General features: G+C 37.2%; 1 protein-coding gene across 4 annotated transcripts in view; it reads left to right on the forward strand.

Moving 5' to 3' along the window:
- LOC306875400 (dual specificity protein phosphatase CDC14AB-like) overlaps nt 1–25,416 on the forward strand; it is a 49,371-nt gene that overhangs the window by 1,727 nt on the left and 22,228 nt on the right. For 2 of the 4 annotated variants that reach the window (XM_079425917.1, XM_079425919.1), the window contains exons 3-9: nt 493–568; nt 2,153–2,200; nt 4,709–4,801; nt 9,168–9,247; nt 16,662–16,728; nt 22,674–22,736; nt 23,263–23,350. In XM_079425917.1, the coding sequence (XP_079282043.1) occupies nt 493–568; nt 2,153–2,200; nt 4,709–4,801; nt 9,168–9,247; nt 16,662–16,728; nt 22,674–22,736; nt 23,263–23,350 (515 nt within the window). The remainder of the gene's footprint in view (nt 1–492; nt 569–2,152; nt 2,201–4,708; nt 4,802–9,167; nt 9,248–16,661; nt 16,729–22,673; nt 22,737–23,262; nt 23,351–25,416) is intronic. The other 2 variants (XM_079425918.1, XM_079425920.1) reach the window with 1 other exon arrangement.

The raw sequence follows: 25,416 nt of genomic DNA on the forward strand, positions 1-25,416 counted from the left end.
TAATGGACCTGTCAATCATTTGTTTTGAATTTCCACATGTGGGAAGATTAGAGAAAAATGGAATTAATGTTCTTCGCATCATTCTGACAGATATTTTGAAAGAAAACACTGTTTGAGGCTGACTTCCAACGATAGGTTATGGTCTTTTTAGAAGCCTCTTATCATAATTGCAAAATACAATGTTCGAATGACGAGCACGTTCCATTATGCAAATTTATTGCTTGTATTTGAAATTGTAAGAATGAACACAATGTATGCATAGTACATTCCAAATGAGAACAAGATTTTTTGGTCTTTCTATATCAGTTTAACACCTGAATTGGCTTTATTCCAGGTGTTTGGGCTACAGATTGAGGCCCCTGGCCTTCAAAGGCCCCAGGGCAGGCCCTGGCCCCATTAGCCTCAGCCATTCCGTCTGTGTTGACTATTTAATTAAATTCATGTTTTTACTTATTAAACAATGAAGTTTAATGTTGTTGCTCTCTTTTTTAGCTTTTATGCCGATTTTGGACCCCTCAACCTCGCTATGCTGTACAGATACTGCTGTAAACTCAACAAAAAGCTCAAGGTGAGCCAAACACCTGCTCAATTTGTTACATTCCTCCTGAAGAATGTGCAGTATGTTGCTACACCAATTAAAAAAGCTGAGGAATTTGCACTCGCACCCCATTGTTGGATGTTTTGGGCTGTCTGATGTGCTGACGTTTCCTTTGTTTGTAATATGGGATGGGAATTTAAACTTAATGAGACAGTATTGACCTTCAGCTACAGCTAGAAAACATCCCGTTCCGCCCTGACTTTATCAGGCCATCAGCTGGTTTTATGCCACGTCTGTAAGGCAAAATCTTGTGTGCTCATTTAAAAAAAAAAAAAAAAAGCACGTTTGACCAGATGCTCAATAGTACATTACCCTGAGAAATTTATAATGGAAGTAAAAAAGGCGAATTTGTAAACAAAAAAATACTCAACAATGAAACACGACCTAAAGAGTATGAGCATTTTCATAATGATACTAGTGTGAAAAAATCACTTGCTAAGCTTTTCTGTATGAAGTTATATCCAGTTTTACAACTTTGTTTCCATGACAAATCCCTAAAGCATGAACACTACAATTTAAATAGTTTTACATACTCGGTATTAATAAAATAATTAAAGAGCTTTGGTAAAATCATAACTATTTCCTTTAATCCACAATTCAATTTGTATGAATGCAAACCTTTAACCTGATACCAAGTCATTGAGCCCAGTTTCGGTGTATAAACGTAAGATGGACATCAACTTTATTTGAAATATTTCTAATTTCTCTCTGCCTCTTAAAGTTAAGAGTTAATTCAGTGCTTTTATAACTAGTCATTTAGTAGTCGCTTTTATCCAAATGCTTTTCAGGGACAGTCTTCCCTAAGTGTAACCTGGGGTTAAGTGCCTTTCACAATGGTGCGTCTTGATCACTTTGGGGATTGAACCAGTCACCTTTCTGGTTGCCAGCTTTAAACTGATCTACTAGGCCAAAGTTTCTCTATTGAAGTCTTACTTTCTCTTCCCCCACCATTGTCATGGCATTTACCAGAATGTCAGCAAGGTACAGGTTACGATCTACTTCGATCTCAATGCTCACAGTCTTTTGAGAAAGTGGTGTGCCACACAAAATTAAACTCAGTTGATTCCTGTAGTTTTACATCAGTGTTGCTAAGCTAACAGCACAAACTTTGTGAACTCGCTGTGATGCATTCTGGGACCTTCTCCACTCATGATACATATGTTCTTCCTAATATTTTGGCTAAAGTTTCTTAATAGTGCAATCCAGCCACCTGCCTTTTGGGAAGTACCTTTGCTGTTTAGGTAGGCACCTTACTTGGTTTTGGAATGAAGCTACAATGTTCCTCTGCTTGAAATGTAGTTATTGAGATTCATCAGTCTTCAGGACTCAGGCGCATAAAACAGTTAACTTGAAACGTCTCCAACTTTAGTTTCCAATTAACCTAAATTGAGAGGTCAGCAAAGAGGACCAAACCCAAAGCACACAAGAAGTTTATAGTGTCCTTGTAGTGATCAATTCTGCTGACATTTTCTTAAGCAACTGTGCAAGCGAAAGGAAGGCGTTTGAATAATAATCAACCATTTTATCTTTGTGTTTTGTTCTGTGTTCCTAAAGCTGGCAAGGTGTAGTTCTCTGATGTGTTCATGTTTTGGAATATTAAAGGTAAAGTCCTGTGGTAAAAGCATGTGTTTCCCTCCTAACCACTTTCACTATGTCCACGCCCATCCAACCACATACGAATGTCTCTGCCTGTTTGTAATTTACAAGTTGTTGCCATAGAGATGACTTTTTTTTTTTTTTTTCTAACCTCACCGGTTTGGGCCTGCATGATTGGTTGTAGGCTGGAGGAACCAAACAGCAAGAAGGGAAGCTTGGGTGGTATCTGTTCTAGTATCTGGTTATCATAAGATCAGCTTTCTAGCATTGCTGAGCAGAGTTTGTGCAGTCTTAAGTTGGTGTTTTTAAAACCCCCCCAAAAAAAACCCGCTGTCAATCTTGAGATTGCTTTTATTTTTAAGCTGAATTAAATTTTTTACAGACTTCTTCCCCTCACTAGCATAACCACCTCCTGCATGTGGATGTTGCTGTTTTACATGACAATTAACTTTCTGAGTGATTGAACATTTTGCTCATTGATTTGCCTGTAAAGTAAAAAGGGGTTCAACCCTGTTACTTTGACTCTGTGAGAAGAGATGATCTGTAGATGGCTAGAGAAAGGAAAGGATATTGAGTTTCCAAACTAGTTGACATTCAATATCGTTTTGCTTATCGATTTACCTTGGAAAGATGAACGGGTTCAACCCTGTTATTGTGACTCAAATGAGAAAAGATGACCTCTACATCATCACTTTCCAAATTAGTTGAAATTCAATATTTTTTTGCTTATTGATTCATTTTGGAAAGATAAAAGGGTTCTAACCCTGTTACTATTACGATACTGTATTGTTACTATATACTCTGAGAAAAGAAGGCATATACACCTTCACTTTGCAAACTAGTTGACAGTCAATATTAATGGAAAGCTCAATATCATTGGAAAGATACAAGGTTTCAACCCCGTGATGACTTTCCAAAATTTTGTGAAGTTAAGACAGCGAATATTTAAAAAAAAAAAAAAAGGCTAAAAAGTCTATTTTTAAGAGGTTCTCCTGAAAAAATCTCTCAGCTTAGAGAGCTTTTGGAAAATTCCTTTCTTTAGTTTAGCCTTTGGTATATCTTTTTCTTTGGGGGCGGATTGTAGGTGGACTAGTTTGAATCCTCATTTGTTGTGCCGGCAGTTTGTTTCCTCTGTTATCCCACCCCAGCCAAATCTTTACTCTGCGGCATGTGGAGCGACACAGGAACAGATGCTTTGAGGGCTTTTCAGTTCAGCTCGGCTCCGGCACAGATTATGTGCATGAGTTGCCTTTTAGCAGCTACATGCTGTCTCACTTGTGCACACATTTGGACTCACCTGCAGCACTTCCCTGCACGTTACTGCAGCAGCTGGGCCAGATGCTAGAACATCTGTCTCTAAATTCCCTCATGTAAAACACATTCAATTGAGTCATCCAGAGAACACCTCAAGCTAGTTAAGCACAGAAAGGGTGTTTGTTAGGTGTGTGAAATTGCTTGATACTGAGATTTTTGTTGATGAGATTCTCATAACCTGTATCCCAAACATCTAACCGGCCATGTTAACTGGAAATGGGTTTGGAGTGATTTTACATTAACCAAGATTTTAATTTTTAATCAAGATAATCCAACAAGTTAATTGATTGTTGCAGTTTTTTCTCTTCATGTTAAAATGCTTTAACAGAAAGTTTGATGCACTGATAATTTTTTTTTTTTTTTTTTTTGTTAAAATAGAATAAACTTTTTATTGGAGTTCCTTTTAAACGCCACTCTAATGAAAACCATGATAAATGAATGATGGATTTTGTTTTCTAATTAAAATAGCATTACTATTTATACAATTTCCAATTTTTGTATAAAAATGCATTTAATTTTCTATGTTAACGAAAACCAAGTTTGATGCAGTTTTATGAAATTTGGTTTCTTAAAATACTTTTTGGCAAAAAGTTTAACGGTTGGTATAATTTGCATAATGTAACAATCTACATTATAATTTCTGAGATTATGCAAATGTTGAAATGCAAATGTTGTACATTTTGATTTTTTTGTTATTATTATTTTTGACTAAACATGGTGTTCGATTTGATGCTAATTGACTGTATAATGCAACAAATTTTGTATTACAATTTCTTTGAAATGCTTTTGGTTAAATTTTAAAAGACAGATTAAAAATAAAGTTTGGTTGACTAAATTTGGTGATTGTTAAAATAATAAATAACAAAGTTCAGCGGAAAAACGTCCATCAATCGCTTAACATTTTTAAAGTCACGTGTTACGTTGTAGTCAATAATGCAGTTTTTTAATATGTTTCTTTAAAATGGCATTGATGCTGTTTAGTACTTGAATTACAAAATGTTTAATGATTAATGTGCATGTCGTTTTTGCTAAAAAAAAAAAACAACTTAGCAACTTTATGCTATTTGGGTTTCATTTTCAGTAAAAAAAGAATAAAAACTACATTGAATAATTCATGTAATTCAAGCCATCCAAAAAAAATGGCATATTTGAAAAGTATTTTCGAACTTTGATTTTTAATGCATTTGTTTTTCTTTCCAGTCGTTTACACTGACCAGAAAGAGGATTGTGCACTACACCAGCTTCGACCAGCGCAAAAGGGCTAACGCTGCAGTGCTCATTGGTGCTTATGCTGTGAGTATCTCACTTCTGTCTGTCCCTCTGTCTTCCTCTTTCACTGTCATTAATTGCTTTCAGCGGTCTCGAGGATTCACATCCAGGGCGGAATATGTCATGGCCCTGCAAATTAGCCACTCAGCTGTTTCCATTAAAACCAACAATCCTCCCACATTGACAACAAATTCATTTTTTCATACAAAGTCTTCTCGGATGTTTGCCAGTGTCTTCATTCCAGACTCCCCCCTCAGAGACAGGGACAGAGTGCTGACTGACTGGTGCGTCCCCCGCATTGTGGTGGCACGATAACTATGTCCTTGACTGGCTCGCGTGCCAGTTTGTCCTGTTCAACTGCATTCATTCATGTAGACCACAGTGTACACAGCGGTCCTTGTGAAACGCTATGCCAGCTGATTGTGCCATTGGACATCTCCACTCTTCCTGTTCCTGGCGCTCTTAAGGAATGACTCCGGTCTGAGTAGATTTATTGCTCAGATGGCACCGTTGGCTTTGTCAAAGGCACAGGTGCCAGCTGTAATGTGGGTCAGTGTACCATTCTGATAATAAGCCCTTCTTTTAAATGACTGCCCAGTTTTACAGGGTCATGGCACCAATTGTTTTCCCATAATATTCATAGCTTGATCTGCAAATAATCAAGCATGCACATCTACTCAAGTAAATTCAGTTATTTGTGCTGATTTGTACTGACGTAGCAGCTACTGTCTCACACTATGAGATAAACTCTGGGAGGTAAGAACGCCTATTTCCTCATGAATATTGATGAGTCCTAAATGGCTACATGGAAAGGAAGTGGTATGAGAGATGCTTCTCCAGTTTCCTTCAAAGAAGCAATTGTTAATCTATTCCTACTAGAACTGCAACTTCAAATATTAGAGAACTGAAAAGGGTGGTAGTGTTATACAATATCAACATCCTTTTTACCTGATTCTGGTCTATCCGGGGGGGCACTGAGTTATAATCTGGCTTTTTGTATAAAACCTGACTTTTGACTGTGATGCAATGGCTTCGTGCCACCATAAATCCTGTGCTGGATGTTTGTAGCTGCGACTCAACTTTCCACTTTTTTTTTTTTTTTTTGATGTTTTTGGTTCCCTTGTATATTTAATTTTTTTATTTATTTTCGAGTCACTTTTATTTGTTTGTATATTTATCCACAATACGATTTCAGAGTGAACAGTCAGAATTCATGATTTTACATAGGTCTACATTCATAATGGTTTATCCATAAAACATCACATACAATGTATATGCAAGTATATTTTTGGGAGAAATTTATATAAAATGTTCATATAATTAAATAATTTGACACCAAGGTTGATGTACTTGAAATGACAGTGTACAGCATTCAAAAGACTGTGAGGGAAACCTGACAAAGAATCTACAGAAAATGTGGGCTGCTTTCATTTTAATCTTTGCAATTCTAATTATCCTGCAAATATCTCTCAAAGTTGGTGTAATTCCTCAAAATCGGTCGACTAGGAATGGTCACATTTACCCTCCCAGTCTGAATTTAGTTTGAACCTTGATCCCGGTCTTAATTTAGTTGTCTTAAATGGAAACTCATTTTAGCGTCCTTCAAAAACCCAACCTCTGGAGACGGCCATCAAATCGTGCAGATTCTCTCCGATAGACTCAATAAAGCGCTCAAGATGAACTTTTTAAATAATTCTCTCTCATACTACCATAATCATTTCCAAACTGAATAAAACCTTGTTTCTGCTCTGCATGGTCTTGCCCATCACTCACTGCGTGCGTGGACGTGTGTTCAATGTAGTGCTTTTATCTTTCTGCTCTTGAAGTGAATCTTCTGTAAGTAGGTTTTTATTGATCCAGGTTTGTGTGGGATGTGCTCCTCTGGCAAGAGCAGATGTTTGCTGCTGATCTGCCCTGCAGTAGATGACTCCGTTTTATCATATAAAGGAGGTTATTTGTAATGGTTGAACAGCTGGGCTAAGACCTTCCTTCGGAAACACAAACAAACAAGCGCTGACCGTTCTCACGGGACTGAACTTAATCTGCCAAACTGTTCAGCTAATTGTTTGGCCTGTGCATATTTCATGAGTTTGTGCACAAATTATAAAGCTCTACCCTCCTGCAGAACAGACAGCCTTCAAAAGCAAAACACGAACTAGGAGTGGGGTCAAGTGTCAGTGTCGTCAAATACTGGATATCTTAAAGAGTACTTTTCAACCAAAAATGAAAAGTCTGCTACTTGCATTGTTGTTTGCCAATTGATCATTCACCCACCCCCCTTCGTTACTGTTGCTACATCCGACAAGCCACGTTGATCTCACACCATAAATGTTCTCACGCAGTGAAAAATACATCACAGAGCAAAGAGTAAACTGACAACGTGCCAACGGACAAGAAAGACCAGTTTAATTTTAGTATGAAACAAATTCTCAGCTTACAAATGTTGTCATTTTTAAAGAAATTCAAACAATAAATACCGTTTTGTTGCTTTTTTATGTGTCGTGACAGATCACTTAAAGGCCTCGGTTCAAGCAACATGTGAACCGATCGTCTCTTCCACTTTACTACAAAATAAACATGAATGTAAATCAGAAGGAATCTTGTTTCAACTGCGTTTTCTATTTCAAGACAATCGGCATTAATCTACTCCTGTCTGCTTTGTCTGTTGGACAAAATGGCAGATTTCGTTAAGATTTGTCATCGCCTTGTCAGTCAAACACCTGGCGACGGGTCGATTACAATAAATGGGGACTGAGGCTTTCAAGCTTCATAAAAGACGCAAAAGCACCAAAAAAGTATTGTAAATTGGCCAATTTGACTATGATTTATATTTAATGTTTTCTAAAACTGTATGATCAATTTTTAATGTATGTTCTGGAATAAATTTTTTAAACATGTTGCAATTTATAGTACAAATAACGCAAAACACATTTGGATTTGTGGCGAATATAGTGCATTTCCAACATGCCGGAAGTTTTAGTTTAATTTAGGCTTGTTTTGTTTAGTAAATTCTTTTAGGCTTGGCGTTTATAATAAATGTCACTGTAATTTATGTTTGCTTTATACTTATATTTTTCATTCCTTAAAATGTTTTTTAGTTAATTTAATACTTTAACGTTTTTGTGCCTCTGTTTTGAAGCTTCACACTCAGTCTTTTGTAATTGCGTGGAAAAGAGCGAGCAAACTTAATTTTTCTTCCATGGACAAAATAACATTCAGAAAGAACTGAGCATGAGTAAATTACATCATTTTCATTTTTGAGTTGACCTACCCCTTTTTCTTTGTTTAATGCATGTTGGGCTTTGGCACGGTTCACATACGTTTCTTTTGTGTTGGCACCATCCTGTTGCATTCTGACATCAAGCCACAAAAATGTTGAAGGAGTGAGTGGAGTTCTTATTATAGAGTCCTTTTCCGTGAAGTCAAGAGGGATTGATGTGGATGTAGGGAGTCGATGAGCGTTAAAACTCGTCACTTCAGCAAGTCTGTGTGTGTGACCGCACTGTGCCGTGACAAGTCGTCCCAGCTTGAGAAGGGCCCAATTGTGCTGAGCCACAGCATCTCATCTGTGTGACACATTCTGCCTGAACATCACTTTCCTGAAAGTGCATTTGTGTATGGGATAAAGAGGAACACTGGCAGACGTGGAGAGGAAAAAGACTGAATAGGGGGTTGGAAAGTAGTAGTGTCCCATTAGTGTACAAATTGTTCTTTCTGGAAGTCAGATTGCAATTAACGGATTTTACAAGAAAAATCGAATGTTATTTTGCACGATTGTCGACTAAAATATTTTCACTTCAGCCAGTGAACTGGACTAAAATGGTGAAATACTGACTAAATTTAAAGGATATTTTCATTGACTAAAACCAGAGGAATTTTTTCAAACGAATAAATTTTTTTCCCCAATCATTTAATTCAATTGTAAAGCATCTAAATGAAGGGATTTGCTAATAAGTACTGTGTTCAAAGCCTGTGTTCAAACTGTCGTTGTTGTATTATTTAAATACAAATATAGTATTCACTAATATTTTAAGTTGGATTATATTTTTTATTTTTAAATTTTCAGTTTTCATTATTTTAGTTTAGTTTAATTTTATTAATTTTAGTTTTAGTAATTTTAGTACGTGCTTATTTCAGTTTGTTTCCACTGCAACATTTATAATTTTCATTTGTTATTTTTCATTAAATTTTTATATTGAATTTTATTTCAGCTTTTTCAATTATTACCAACATTTTTACCAAACTAATTATTTGGCCAACAATTACCAGAAATGATTTTTAATCGTTAACAATAACAGCACTTATGTTAAAGCCTATAGAATTAGTACCAAGCATTCAGCTGCTTTGCTGGTGCACTAATGTCATTTCCTGTTCATGTTTCCCATCTCAGGTGATTTACCTAAAGAAAACACCAGAGGAAGCCTATAGAGCCCTTATCTCTGGCTCCAATGCCTCATATTTTCCCTTCAGGTAAGACAGCCACCACATATCCACATCTTTTTGCCAAACCTTTGCTAATTTGCCTAATTTCTCCCACTTTCCTCTCTCTCTCCCTTGTTTATCGCACACTGCTCTGTAATCTGATTTTGCATGAAATATTGTCTCTCCTGTGGCTCACAGGGTTTTTAATGCGATAAACTTCTTTGCCCAGATAAGCAAGCAAAGTGGAAAAACAGCACCGACATTTTGCAAGCCATGAAGCTGACAGGGCAGATAGTTGTTGTTGTGCATCTATATAGAAATGCTCATAATTGCAGCGGGATTAGATTATTTTGCCGCTGCGGGTCGACATCTCTGGCCTTTCATTTGGGATTACAGTGTACGGCTGGGTCAGCGCACTCATGTAATCTCTTTTCTTGATCTGAATTCTGGACTCCGTTCCAAACTGTCGCAAAGGACAGGACACTAAAACCTTTGAGCTAACGGCCATACACAAGGCTGAGCAGGACATACGGAAGGCCCTTGAGCTGGAGGAAAACCATCTGTGGGAGGTTCTAGACTCAGTGCAGCTGGTGTGTAGTGGTAATCTGCTCTGTCAGATTTGTTAATGGGTAGAGAAAGGGACAATTCTGTTGTGAATGGGTCGTCTTGTTGGATAATATTGTTGCCATTTTAAAATGAGAGTAATAGGTGTTCACTTGTACTTTTGTCTAACTTTTTTTTTTATTATTGGAAGGTGTTACTGTTGAGATTGAACCACTAGACTGTAGTGGTGATTTGTTTTTTTGTTTTTTTAGTAGTGTTTCCGTGCAGTATAATGTTTAAAAGGTGATTTAAAATAAATAGGTAGGATTGCAATGGGAGACAGGAAAAAAAGAGTTGTCATATATAATGTAATAATAAATAAAAGTATTTGACAATTTGGCCTTAATATTATATTAACATTTTAGAAATATTCTAAATTAAATATTTAAGTATCTTTTAATTAATAATATTGTAAAGATTAAGATTTTCTCTCTTGTTGTTTTATTAACATGAATGACAAACATCAGGAATATTAGACTGCTGTCACTTTAAGAGGTACTGTTACACCTGTGTTTGATATGGCCTGAAATATTAAATTAATTGAAGTATTCATGCATTTTTAAAAATGTTATTTAAAAAAAATATATTGAGTCTTTTTATGAATAACTTTTAATCAATAGTTTAAATCATGTATTAAATTTGCTTACATTTGATTTGAATTTCAATGATTAAAAACTTTGCAAAGGTGAGAGAGAAAGAATAGGTTTAAAACAATATTTCATGTTAAATTCTGGGGTAATTGACTCTTGTATCTCATTTTTGAGAACAAACTGTGTAATTTATTCCATAATATTCCTTTTGCAGTTTTATTGTGGTCACATGATGATTAATGTGTCTTCAAACCCAGTGCGAGTCTATTTTTCCTGTCATGCTATATGTAAGACAGTTGTGGATTTGCACTAGTGTGACTGCTGTTTGGTTATTACACCACCCAGTCGCCCTGTAAGATGCCAGCCGTGGTTCCAAGACCCCCCCCCCCCCCCCCCCCAAGGGAAATCCCATGGAGATATTATTTAATTTCCTAAAACTTTGTTCTTCCTCTTTCCACTCTGGAAATCACAGACACATGGCATTTTTCATTACCATGTAGTTAGTATTCCTGGTTGGTCAGTCCTCTTGGTTGCTTGCCACCATCAGATGAGATTTGACCCCTCAGCTCTGTCCTCCCTATTCACTGACCCAGAAACACAAAAGCCAAGCACATAGCTGCATATTCTGTTATGCATGCATATATAATGAGGGACACGAAGAAAGACAGGGTGACCCATGGCCTCATCGAACAGAAACACGCATTGTTAAAGTGGACTCTCTTTGGCTAATGATTCAGAGCTGTATGCACTGAATAGTGAAGAGGTCTACATTTTATAAATCTGCGATCTTCAGTGCAGTCCCTTGATGCTTTTAACTGAGGGTTTATGAATTTATGTAACGGACCGTATATCTGTGCTTTCTGAGATAGGCTGTAAGTGCTTCTGGTATAGATTAGCTCTGGCCTCCAAACAGTTTAGAAGCATCATTCACTCAATGCAAACAGGAAACAGCAGCTTTTTTTAAAAGTACTGTTATAATACTTTTCCCAAAAGGCTGAAATCCCCCTTTGGTATTCTTTGTAACACAAACTTTCGTGTCAAGGGATTTTTTTTAATTTTTTTTTACTCATTGACCGTCATTGTCTCTGAAACCAGAAGGAATTTTGTTACTCATTAGTGGGTTTATTGGTCAACATATTTATTGTGTGGGCATTAGTTCAAATGCTCTTGCACTTTACTTCTCAAGGGGATTAACCTTTATCCAACACTTCCTTTTGAGTAACGGTTGAGTTATTCTCAAAACATATTTTGACTTTCTGACTTGCAAAATGTTTGTTTTTAATTAAATTCAGTTTTCCCTTAAAAATGTTTTTTAAATATTAGGCTATATATAGCAGTTATTTAGTGTTTAGTGATATTTATTACTTATCTTGAGGTGTGCAAAACTATTTTATATTATTAAATAAAATATTTGGTTCTGAAATTATGCCTTTCATAAGGCATTTCTTAAATATTTAATCTTTTTCATCACTGACAAGTCAAGGCACTTACTCATCACAATATTTAGAGACTGACCTAGTTTATAAAAACCATAACTGCTCCTTGGGCTCGTCTGCACTTGTAGGGAAGAAACTATTTATCTTTGCCAGTTTTAATGTTCAGTGGCATATGTCACCATTATTGTCATTAGTGTTTTATCCTGCTTATTGTGTACTTGCAATTTTAAACGTTTATGACTACTATGTCTCATGTCTTAGTAGAGTCTTAGTTTTATCCAGCTTATTGTGTACCTGGCATTGTAAATGTGACAACATTTTTAAAATATGAACTGTACACTTGTTTTATGTTCCTGGTTAGGGCAGGATCTTGATATGTGGCTGAGCAAAGGTTAAACTACTAAGACTCAAGTCCTGAAGGAAACCGCGAGTCTGCTGGTTCTTTCAATCGTTCATTGTGTATAAAATCCTCCAGTATGCTTAGAAGTCGTGCCTCTTGTGGCACTTCTTTTACTCTGTTTGCTGTTCTGTCCATGTCGAAGGTTAATTGGGCTCTTGTTTCTCCACAAAGATGTGATTGTTAGCAGCGTAGCTGTGCAAGGGAAGAAAAGCGCTTTGTCAGTGTGCTTTGTTGGCTGCTGTAACCATGCTACTCATGGAGACAAACAGTGCGACATAGTTACGCAATGCTTAGCAATTGGTTAATTCAGAAAGTAAACAGTTGTGTTGTCTATGAGAGGGAAGGGGTCCTGATGGGAAACAATGAATGGGATATACCATTGAATAAAGTGAAGCTCTGTGTGATGCCCAGTATGTCACCAGAGGAAGAAATTACAAGATGTTGGCTGAGAAGGTATGTATAATTCTGAAATAACATGCTGCACCTTTTCCATCAAATTTTTTCTTTTTCCAAGAACAGGGCTTGAATGGATTTTAGATGGCTACTTTGAGACTATTTTTAGTAGCTCTACAAAACCTGGGAATGTAAGGTTTTGATCCATCTTGCGTAAGCAAAGGCTTGCTATCCAGCCAAAATGTCTGCACGTTGATCTTGGTTGCAAAGCAGCATTTTCCCACACCAAGCATTACTTGGAAATAAACTTACATAACCTACAAGTTTACACATAGTAATGGTATGCACAACATGACCTGAAGTTATTGTCTTCAAGCAATGTATTTTTAGGATGACTTTTGAAGTAACTTGATAGTTCAGATGGTTTATTGGCAGTGTAATCTGTTCAACTGAACCGGTGTGCGTTCGTTATACAAGTTTGGAGACTGTGCTCTAGTGACCCGGACAGGGGGCTTCAGTCTGCAGCGGACAATTCAGACCTTGGCATTACTCTCCCATTATGTAAGAACAGGGAAGAATCTTTCTCTGTCTGCCAAATATTTGGCAGTACTAAGAGGAAAGCAGTGGCAGACCTCAAGAGGAAGTAAACAAGTCCTACTCTGCCCTGTATGGCAAGATCTAGTCCATTTTTTTCCCATCCATTTGAGCCCAACTAATCCAGATATTGCATGATAGAGTAATATAGTCTGCTGGGTCTCTTTGAGGAACTCCACAACCAGCCCTGTATGCGCAAGGGTGGAGGGTTCACTTCCGAGACTGGGGTTCTTGTTTCTTTAAAGTTTCACTACTGTATGTGTATGCCAAATTTAATCAGATGAACTCATTCGATCACTGGCACATTACATCACCAAGACCTTGCATACAGTCATCGCTTGTCTGTTTTTCCACCTATTCTTAGGTCAACTAATAAAAATCCAATCAGAATTCCTTTCTTGGGTTTTCATTGCCCTGTCATTTCTTTCATTCAGCTTTAGGTCGGCTAAGCTGTATCTGTCTCGCCAAGTTGTTGTGTGCATTGAAAGCTTTTAGACTTATTAAATTATATTTGAATCATGAAGATGCCTAGCCTACCATGTCGCAGAGGAACTTTGACCCTGTATGATTACAGCATCTACTGCTGTGGCCGTAAATCTGTATCTGCTAAACCAAATCATGTCCCCGTCTGTGGTTACGTAACGGTACTAAAGTGCTGCTTGTGGTTTTGGCATCTGTAAGCTTGCTCTGCTTTGCTCCTCTACAGTGCTCGCCCAGGACACACCCTGTGCTTAACAGCTTTGCTTATCCCAGCCTTTTGAACCCAGCCTAAGACCGTAAAGAAGCAGATTTATATGTGAATGCATTGACCAGCCCTCTCTGATACCTTATTTGTTGGAGAAACTAATTGCGGTAGATGCACTCCCAAGAGATTCCATTGTTTGACTTGCCACTTATGGTAATGGCTTTTGAGCTTGTAATTGCTTGTTCAGTCAAAACTATCCGTCACGTTGTCTAGTCTAGAGATTTGAGTTTTGGGCCGATCGCTGAAAGTTCCAGACCCCACAAGGGACAAAACCGATGTGCCCTTGTGCAAGACACTTGACCTTTGGTTACTCCGTGGGGGACTGTCCTTGCAAGTTGCCTTGAATGAAAGCATCTACTGAATGACCAATTTGTAAATTAAAAGTAGACAAAGATGTGCTGTTTTAAATGAGGTTTGTCTAACTCCTGGCCTCCACTCCTGGAGGTCAGTAGGGCTGGGTATCGTTCAAAAATTTTCGATACCGATACCTTGAGTTCGATACCGGTTCCTGAACGATACTTTTTCCGATACCAGTTTTATGAAATCAGTTTTAATAAGATTACATTATCTCAAAAAACTATTTTTTAATGTTGATATTTATACAGACTCAAAGCCTCATCTCCTGAGCCACTGCACAAAGAACAAAATATATCCAACACAATAAATAAATAATTTTAATAAAGTTCAAATTGTTTTCAGTTTACACATCTGTTAGGCTACGTTTACATTAGTGCGTGTTCATTTTAAAACGCATCATCATTTCTAGGTTGTTAAAGACTTCAAGAAATTTAAAATCTTCATCCACTTTCATAAGTTAGGCGGCAGACGCTGAAATCACCGCGAGCGTCACGCGAGCTTCAGTCTGTGTATAGTAAACAAACTGCGCGATATAGAGAGCAGACTGCTCCGTGCGCTTTCGGAACGCTCTCGCGGAGGTCAAACACTGATCAATCAGCACCGCGCCGCTTCTAGTCAAACACACCTAGTGCTGCAGGATTATTGGCTCACTGACGGTGATGAGATTAACCCCTTAGGTAAATTTGGTACCGAACGACAAGACGTTTTTCGATACTCGGTGGTATCGAGGCAATTCGGTCGGTGCCTAAAAAGTATCGAACTCGATACCCAGCCCTAGAGGTGAGACATTACATAATCCTCAGGATGTAAGTCTATAATTGGTGCCAGTAAGCCGCTGTGTTTCTACAGTCAAATCGATTGGCTCAACATGTCTCTGTGCTGTGGGAAGGAAGATGAATGAGCCACTGGCTGGTGGGAAAGTCTCCAGCTGTATCTTCAAACATTTCTTGGATCCTGCTGGTACAGATAATTGTGTGAACAAAAGACGTTTTTCTGCAAAGCTCTGTTGGAAACTTGCCTGCGTTGTCTTTTTGTCTCCATTTTTTTTTAGAGATGACTCTGCTTGTTAATTAGTGTTTTTTTTTTGTTGTTGTTGTTGTTTTTTTCATCATATTTGAGTTGGTGGTGTTATAACCTTGTGGTTAAACATCTGGGCTAGTAACCGGAAGTTGTAAGTTCAAATCCATCAGGTTTTTTCCTTGAGCAGGGCACTTTAACCACACTTTGTTTCAAGGGGAATATTGAGGAGCTTAAAATGGAAACATTGCTTTGAAAACCAGTCATTGGTCAGCGCTGATAGCCTTGTGGTTAGTGTGCCGATTTATAGCACAACTGTGCCTTCGACCCGAGTTCGACACCAGACTCGCAATCCTTACCCGCCTCTCTCTCTGTCCTATGCTTTCCTGTCGTATCTCCACTGTCCTGTCAACAATAAAGGCATAAACGCACCAAAAATATAACTTTAAGAAAAGAAAAAAATCATTCATTGTACTTCAAAGAAATCAACCTACTACTGGTAGACTTATCAAGTCTAATGATTTACCTTGAAGCAGTGGACCAATACACAAGACCTCCATGCCCTCTTCTGGGAGCTATGGGATTGCATATGCGAGTACGTGGTGTTTGTGTGGGTAAATGGAGCCTGATACTTTCCATTGAGGCACACTGGGAGACTTCTGAAAGGATCCCAGCAGAACACTGACCCACTTTTTATGCAACCCAGCCTGCATCATAAACAGCGAATTAAGCGCATGCATAATGCAAAACTCAATTAAAGTGGGCACAAAGAACCTGTTCCTTGACGTGCGTTCGGCAAGGGTTGGTGTTTAGGCCCCTTTTAGTTTCTGAGGTATTAGGCATTTCATTACAACCCTTGCTTCCTTTGACCCAGTGACATCATTTTATGGACCCAAACAAACCTGAATTAAACGTGTGTTCAAAACATTCTTGTCCATGACATTAAATTTTGCCTTGACTTTTTGTAGATGTAACCCATCGTGTTGCTGGCTTCCCACATGTACAGTCTCCACAGCAAGGTTTTCTTTCTTCACAAGCATATGACAAAAGCCAACACCGTCTCGTCTGTCGCTTTACTTTCACTCCCACATCCAAACACAAAGGCCCTGACCCAGTTACTTGTATTCATGGGAAGGTAATGGTTTACTCCGTATGAAAGCAGACCACCTGAGAGCAACGTTTGAAATCTGTGTCTGTTTCCATTCTTTGTGCATAACCTGACTATTCTTGTTTATGTTCCTGTGGGTGTTTCTTTTTTTTTTGTTAGATTGTATTTTGTGTAAAAACACCCACGCAATTTTAACATGCCCTCTCGTTTCTCTTTCAGGGATGCTTCATTTGGGAATTGCACATACAACCTGACGGTTTTCGACTGCTTGCAAGGCATTAGGAGGGTGAGATTAACACTGTAGTGCTAATAAATGATTTCACAAAATATACAATAAAAAAATTACAATATTTCCACAATTAAAATTTAGTAAATGAGCTTTTATTTTCTAAGAACTACTGCAAATTCATCAATCAGCCTACATTAGCAAGAAAGATTTGGGTTTAAGTGGTTCAGCACTCAACCTATTCACATAATCCTGGATTATACTCATAGATACTAATCGACTGCTTAATCATCCAGGAACACTTGCGTCTACGTGTTGGAGAAATTGCTTCAGGCAGGTTACGCTGCTAATGGCTTGTATAACACAACAGGTGTATTCAGTTTGAGCCACGGGGCAATGAATCTCTCTTCAGCCCTCTATTGTACAGTCCTTCTTTGACTGTCTGCCTGCGGGAGTGTGAGTGTGAGAGTTGAAGACATGCATGATGACATCTTTTTTGTATCTTTGTTCAAATAGGCAGTCAGTTTTTTTTGGTGTATCTGACTCAAATCCATTTTGTTTGGATTCTCATTAGCAAAATGCTACTTGAATTGAACAAACCAAATCTATATTTGTTTTTAAATCCAATTACGATCTGATTTCTTAAATGGGTAATTTGTCCCAGTTTGAACATTTCATATAGGTTTTTTTTTTTTTTTCGTCTTTTGGGACACAATGCCTGTACACTATAAGCAATATAAACACACTTTTTAAATATTTTCAATTTAGACATTTTAAAAACATTTCATAACCTATATAATCAGTCTTTTGAAATTTTAGAAAGGAAGCCACTCCAGACTCTATCTAGGCTCCATTTAAAACAAACATTTTAACCTAATAATGTGTTTCTATTCAGTTCTTTGCTTAAAGTTGTCAAACTAGTTGGCAAGTAAATAGTGTTCACGAGTTTGTCAGTCGCATCTGTTGTGCAAGTATCTCAGTAACAGCCAAACACATCTCCAGGTATCAATATGTCTTCAGCTTGATCCGCCAGAAAGACTTGTTAAACACTGACAGCGTACATTCCTACATGCTTGTCACTCAAAAAACTTCCCTCACGCTACTTAAAGTCTCTTTTTAATCAGCCTACGTTAAAGAAAAACAGCAGCATTACCATCCCTCCTTTGCTATTGTTTATTAGATCACAGCATTCAGGTTTTTAGTAGGAGCGGGCAAGATCGTCAACAAATTGATTGACTGACTAAATTGACTAAATTACGATTTTTATATAAAAAAAATTAAAATTCATTAAAATAATTTTTAAAATGTTAAAAATATATATATATATTTTTTTTTAGCTGTAGTGTATTTTTCTTGTCTTTTAAAACATTCTTTATCCTTTTCAAATGTTACGTTTTTAAGACTTTTGGGTCCTCCTGTGCTTAGCTGTTAAGATTGTAGTTGTTGCTTTCAGACAGGCATATGTGACGTTTTATCTGTGCCTCCCCTCTGGCTCTAATTAACCGCTTGTTTGAACAGCTCCTTAATTGCATGAGTCACACACGGCATCTGTGAGTGTGATAAACACTGAATCCTGTTAATGATCAAATCACCACTGCTGCCTCTCTCCAAGCTTCTAAAGAGGAGTTAATGCCTGATTTGTCAACATGAGAGCAGTTCTTTTGTTTTTGGGTTTGCCTAATGGTTAAACATCTGGGTTGGTAACCAAAATGTTGTAGGTTCAAACTCCACAGAGAAAAATCTTTTAATATGAAATCCAAATTTACCTCATTTTTACCAGAAGATAGTTGTGAATTTATCTCCGTTTCTTGTAATTGCTGTTTCTGCTTCTTGTAATTACGACTTCGGTTTCGAAAATTCCCCGTTAGTCACGTTTAATTTTTTTTTTGATTCAGTCACATTGTGTAAGATGAAATAACAATTATGGGGAAAACATCGCAAATTATTTGAAATTACAGCTTACAAGTGACTGTATCACGCAATATCAAAATTTTTGGAAAATTCACGTATTTTGTGACATGAAGCTGCAATTATGAGTAAACCGTAGAAACAGTCATATGTCACATTGTAAGAAGTAGTTGCAATTTCGAGAAACCATTGCTTTTCCTCATAAGTGTGAACTTGTTTCTTGTAGTGATGACTCTTAATTGTGTGTTTCTCGTAATTGTGAACTGCTTGCAATTATGACTACATCCCACAGTATCACAATTTTTGGATAGTCACATTGTGTGAAAAATAAAGTTGCAATAAGGAAAAAGTTGCAAACAGTCTAGAAACAACTTCATGTCACATTGTGAGAAATAGTTGCAATTTCAAGAAAACAAATTTTTTGTTTCTCGTAGTTGTGACACAATATCGCAGTTAATGTTTATGAAAAAAGATGAAGTTGCAATTATGAGGAAAATATTGGAAATGGTTAGAAACAATTTAACAATTATAAAGTGTCACATTGTGAGAAAAAATTGGGATTACGAAAAGCAATTTTAACTTTTCTCGCAATAGTGGCTATAGCTCGCAGTGTTGCAGTTTTGGATGGTCACATTGTAGGAGATGAAAACGCAATCGTAAGAAGCAAGTTGCAAACAGTCAGAAACAATGTAGCAGAGATGTCACACCGTAAAAAAGTGTCGCAATTATGATTAACATTTACAACTTTTTATCGTAATTACAACTTAATACCTCATAACGTGATTTTATTTTAAACTGTATGTGTAATATGTAATTACTCTCTCTAAAACGCACTGATAGCCATTTGGAAATTGTTTAGGCTACTTTTTTTGTAAGCTAACCACATTTTATCTGCTAGCTTTTTACCTGAAGTGACTTCTAATATGCTACTACAGCGACAATCCTCCCTGGAACATCCCAGGGTTAAGTGTCTCGATCGAGGACTCAGTGAAGATCGTTAGATTACCTACCCAGATCTTTAACCACTAGGCTCCACCGTTACCACTGCAAGGGTAAAACGAGGAGACTGGAGATTTAGGCCATGTTGGCGGTAATTGTTGGCTCATCCACACCGTCCGTTGACACTGCAGAAGAGGATTTCTGCTGTAAGCTCTTCGTCCAGTCAGCAGCGGAGGGGAGGAGGGCGGCTGGGCTCATTCGATTAAACCTAACTAGGAACAGTTACATAACCATAGCTTGAGAACGTGATGACTCACTGTATCAGATGCACACACATCTGTCGCTTTATCCAGATGGAGTAAACAGACGTGCCTGTTGTACGTCTGCGCATATGGACTTCAGTGTGACTTGTTTGTAAAGTTTTCTACCCGAACGCTCTCAGCTGATTGGTCCATTAGAGTGATGCAACTTTACCAGCTTGTGATAATCACTCACCCGCTGTGCCCTCTATCAGCCTTGATTAGGTTTTGACTGACAGGGGCAACCCTGCAGCTCAGGACAGCATGTTTAGGGTTGGATGGTTGCGGTGACAGTCTCTGTCGTCTGTTTCCGTACTGCTTCTGATAAGTGCATAAAATAAACAGACTACAATAGTCTCACTTTATGATGGCTGTCATCTTAAGGTCTAGACTAGACTAATCCCAATCTTCAAATGTGGTAACTCATGGTCATTCTGAGAGATTCGTCCCTGGTTTAAAAAAATAAAAATTATATATATATATATATATATATATATATATATATATATATATATATATATATATATATATATATATATATATATATATATATATATATATATATATTCACCTAAAGGATTATTAGGAACACCTGTTCAATTTCTCATTAATGCAATTATCTAATCAACCAATCACATGGCAGTTGCTTCAATGCATTTAGGGGTGTGGTCCTGGTCAAGACAAATCACCTTTCTTTCAGTTTGGAGTTCAGGAGATTAAGCAATTTTGAGCGTGGCATGGTTGTTGGTGCCAGACGGGCCGGTCTGAGTATTTCACAATCTGCTCAGTTACTGGGATTTTCACGCACAACCATTTCTAGGGTTTACAAAGAATGGTGTGAAAAGGGAAAAAACATCCAGTATGCGGCAGTCCTGTGGGCGAAAATGCCTTGTTGATGCTAGAGGTCAGAGGAGAATGGGCCGACTGATTCAAGCTGATAGAATAGCAACTTTGACTGAAATAACCACTCGTTACAACCGAGGTATGCAGCAAAGCATTTGTGAAGCCACAACACGCACAACCTTGAGGCGGATGGGCTACAACAGCAGAAGACCCCACCGGGTACCACTCATCTCCACTACAAATAGGAAAAAGAGGCTACAATTTGCACGAGCTCACCAAAATTGGACGGTTGAAGACTGGAATAATGTTGCCTGGTCTGATGAGTCTCGATTTCTGTTGAGACATTCAGATGGTAGAGTCAGAATTTGGCGTAAACAGAATGAGAACATGGATCCATCATGCCTTGTTACCACTGTGCAGGCTGGTGGTGGTGGTGTAATGGTGTGGGGGATGTTTTCTTGGCACACTTTAGGCCCCTTAGTGCCAATTGGGCATCGTTTAAATGCCACGGCCTACCTGAGCATTGTTTCTGACCATGTCCATCCCTTTATGACCACATGTACCCATCCTCTGATGGCTACTTCCAGCAGGATAATGCACCATGTCACAAAGCTCGAATCATTTCAAATTGGTTTCTTGAACATGACAATGAGTTCACTGTACTAAAATGGCCCCCACAGTCACCAGATCTCAACCCAATAGAGCATCTTTGGGATGTGGTGGAATGGGAGCTTCGTGCCCTGGATGTGCATCCCACAAATCTCCATCAACTGCAAGATGCTATCCTATCAATATGGGCCAACAGTTCTAAAGAATGCTTTCAGCACCTTGTTGAATCAATGCCACGTAGAATTAAGGCAGTTCTGAAGGCGAAAGGGCGTCAAACACAGTATTAGTATGGTGTCCCTAATAATCCTTTAGGTGTGTATATGTGTGTGTGTGTATGTGTATATATATATATATATATATATATATATATATATATATATATATATATATATATATATATATATATATATATATATATATATATAGAGAGAGAGAGATGGAGACATATAGGTGGATAGATATAGGTGTGTGTAACATTTAAAAAAAATCTTCAATTTTCACAAAAAAAACAATTTTCCAAAACTATTAATTTTTTTTTAATATATAATAATAATAAATAAAATACATGCTAATAATATACTTAATATACATTATATATAAAGAGAGAAATATATTTTAGAAAAACATATTTTACTGTTCATATATATTTAGTTATTATATTATTTTAAAATACTTTTAAAAATATTTAATTATATATATTTTTTAAATGTCTTGTTTTTAAAATTATTTTTCATATCAATTTATTATATATTCATAGTCTTTTGAAGTTTTTGTTTTATTTACAAAAAAAGTACAAAAATTGGACAAGTGGTCCATCTATAATGTTGAGCAGTTCATGGTTGACGTTCAGTTTTGAATGTAGAGCCCTACAATGGCGAAAAACAGTAACTACACTGAAACTGAAGAAATCTTAATTTTTCTCTCTCTGAATCTGAACACAGATGAGCTAAACATAACAATTAATAGTATTTTAATACATTTTACTGTGCTTTTACTGCCTTTTGCATAGCAGAATAAAGTATCAGAACAGTATAAAGTCCAACACTACTGCCATATCAGTTAAGCGAATAAGAGTCAGCAAAACAAAAACATCACTTTGTACACTTTCAAACTATTTTGGCAGAGCCAGACATGTCTGTGAAAAGCAGAAACCCGACACTCCATTAGACGCGGCCCTCGTCGCTCTCTGCCACGGCTTATCGACTCGTGTGCCTTTTCCTTAATCGTCTTCCCCCGCAGCTCTTCACTGAGCACCAGACAGGCCGCTTCAGCCCCATTACACTGACTAATTGGTTAAACAGCCAGACGGATAAAGGATTTTTTTGTGACTTTCAGGTGAAATCCACCATAAGAATGAACATTTTTGCAGTTAACATATGACTAATGTTTCTAAACTTTGTTTTTCAGGCCCTCCAGCACGGATTCTTGAACTTCGAGATGTTTGACGTGAACGAGTACGAACATTACGAGGTAATGATGCCCCCTCGTTATGAAATGCGACATGCTTGTGCTCATTAGGTGAACCAGCATGCAATGTTTTTACCCAGAATTACATTCATTGCTCCTCAAGCCGGTTACATAATCGTGTTTATTCCACCGAGAACCAAAGACATTTTAACCTAATGATAGTCTCCGCTCGTTCAATTTGATTTAAATCGCACGCATCGTGTACAGCTCGCCGAAGTCGATGTGATTATACATCGCCGGTGTTATAATCTCGGCTGTTATTTAGACAATCGCTGGAACAATTCACGGCAAATGAGCATTCAATTGATTTGTCCTTTAGTGTTATGTAAATTTTTCAGCTTGTGGTAATCTGTCACCCGCTGTGCCCTCCGCTTTGAAGGGGTTACGACAACACAACTCGCCAATTATAAAACATTCTCCATTGGCTGTAATACAAACCTTCTTGGCTCAATTCTGTTTTTTTTTCTTGCTCCCTTAATCTTTATTCATTTTCCATCTCTTTTTAATTCTGTTTTTTTCATCCTTCCAGCGGGTCGAGAACGGAGATCTGAACTGGATCGTCCCAGGCAAACTTCTTGCTTTCAGCGGGCCGCATCCGAAAAGTAAAATAGAGAACGGTGAGGCTGCTTGCCATCTCATAGCCGAATGTTGAATTAATTTATGCATTTTTCTCAGACATGGTGTTCAATGTACTACACTTATGTGACAGTAGAGGGCACCCTTGTTTTAATAAACGCAAACTTCTCAGATTCACACACATAGAAGTAGAGAGTGCAGCATATTAGATATCATGGTAAAATTAGTTTTTAAGAGCAAATGGTTCAGTTAGGGCTCATAGGGATTTAAGTCCTTTTTTATTGCATGTGTATGGATGTACTTCCTTTTTGTGACAGGTTAATGAAAAAATGTATTGTGTATATTTAATATATTTTTTATTTCCCATATGTCTAAATATGGGAAATATATTTTATAATTTTTTTTTCATTCAAAAAATGTACAAAAATTTAAATATAGATATTTAAGAATTACATTTATTGGATTATTTTACATAATTTTGATCTAAATGTATGAATTGTGTATTTAATTGAAATTTATTGATATTTTAAAAATGCGCAATATTTATAGAAATATTGCAATGTCTAAATATGGGAAATATTAGATACTCAATTATATATATATATATGTTGTATTGTTTTTTTAATTCAGAATATGTCATTTTAAATTAATATACATATTTAAGTTCAAGTTTATGTGTATAGCGCTTTTTACGATACAAATCGTAGCAAAGCAGCTCTACAGGGAATTAAGTTTCCACAATATATTTATATATCGCAGAACCTTAATATATTTAACTTATGGCAAAATTTGGTAATTCTGTATGTTGTCTGAGCTTTGGCATCCTCTGAGGGATTGGCATCATCTTTTCTCAGGTGTTCGGTCATCTCAGATCATTTAAGGGTTGGATCCAGACTGAAGCTTCTGTCATTCCTAGTTACCATGGGATGTTAATCAGAAACAGAGAAACAAATAGAGACATAATTAGCGTAGCTGCTGTTCCATCTTAGCAAAAATGATTTGTTCAACCCAAGCTAAAGAATAATAATAATAATGTACATTTGATCAGATATAACTGCAGTACAAGATTATAAGATGCATTATGTGAATGCTTGGCTAAAGAGATGTGTCTTTAATCTAGATTTAAACAGAGAAAGTGTATCTGAACACTGAACGTTATCAGGAAGGCTATTCCAGAGTTTGGGAGCCAAATGTGAAAAAGCTCTACCTCCTTTAGTGGACTTTGCTATCCTAGGTACTACCAAAAGTCCAGAGTTTTGCGACCTTAGGGAGCAGGTTGGATTGTAGCGTGGTAGAAGATGAGTTAGGTACGCAGGAGCTAAACCATTTAGGGCCTTATAGGCAAGTAATAATATTTTGTAAATGATACAGAACTTAATAGGCAGCCAATGCAGAGACTCTAAAATTGGGGTAATATGATCATATTTTCTTGACCTGGTAAGAACTCTAGTCGCTGCATTTTGGACTATCTGTAGCTTGTTTATTGAAGATGCAGGACAACCACCTAGCAGTGCATTACAATAGTCCAGTCTAGAGGTCATGAATGCATGAACTAGCTTTTCTGCATCAGAAACAGGTAGCATGTTTCGAAGCTTGACAATGTTTCTAAGATGGAAGAATGCTGTTTTTGTAACATGGGAAATATGATTTTCAAAGGACAAGTTGCTAATATATCACCCAGATTTTTGACTTTAGAGGACGTGACAGTACATCCGTCTAGTTGCAAATTGTAATCCAAGAGATTCTGTGTACTGTTTTTTGGTCCAATAAGTAATATCTCGGTCTTATCTGAATTTAATAGGAGGAAATTATTGGTCATCCAATCTATTAAATTTTTTACACAATCTATTAGCTTAGTTTAGAAGTTTCATCTGGTCTTGTTGAGATATATAGTTGAGTATCAGCAGCATAACAATGAAAACTAATCCCGTATTTTCTAATAATATTACCAAGGGGCAACATGTATATTGAAAATAGCAGAGGACCTAGGACAGATCCTTGTGGTACTCCATACTTTACTGGTGATAACTGAGATGACTCCCCATTTAAATGAACAAAGTGGTAGCGATCGGACAGGTAGGATCTAAACCATCTTAAAGCCTGCCCT

This window comes from Barbus barbus (assembly GCF_936440315.1).
Source record: "Barbus barbus genome assembly, chromosome: 9".
Taxonomy (NCBI): Eukaryota; Metazoa; Chordata; class Actinopteri; order Cypriniformes; family Cyprinidae; genus Barbus; species Barbus barbus.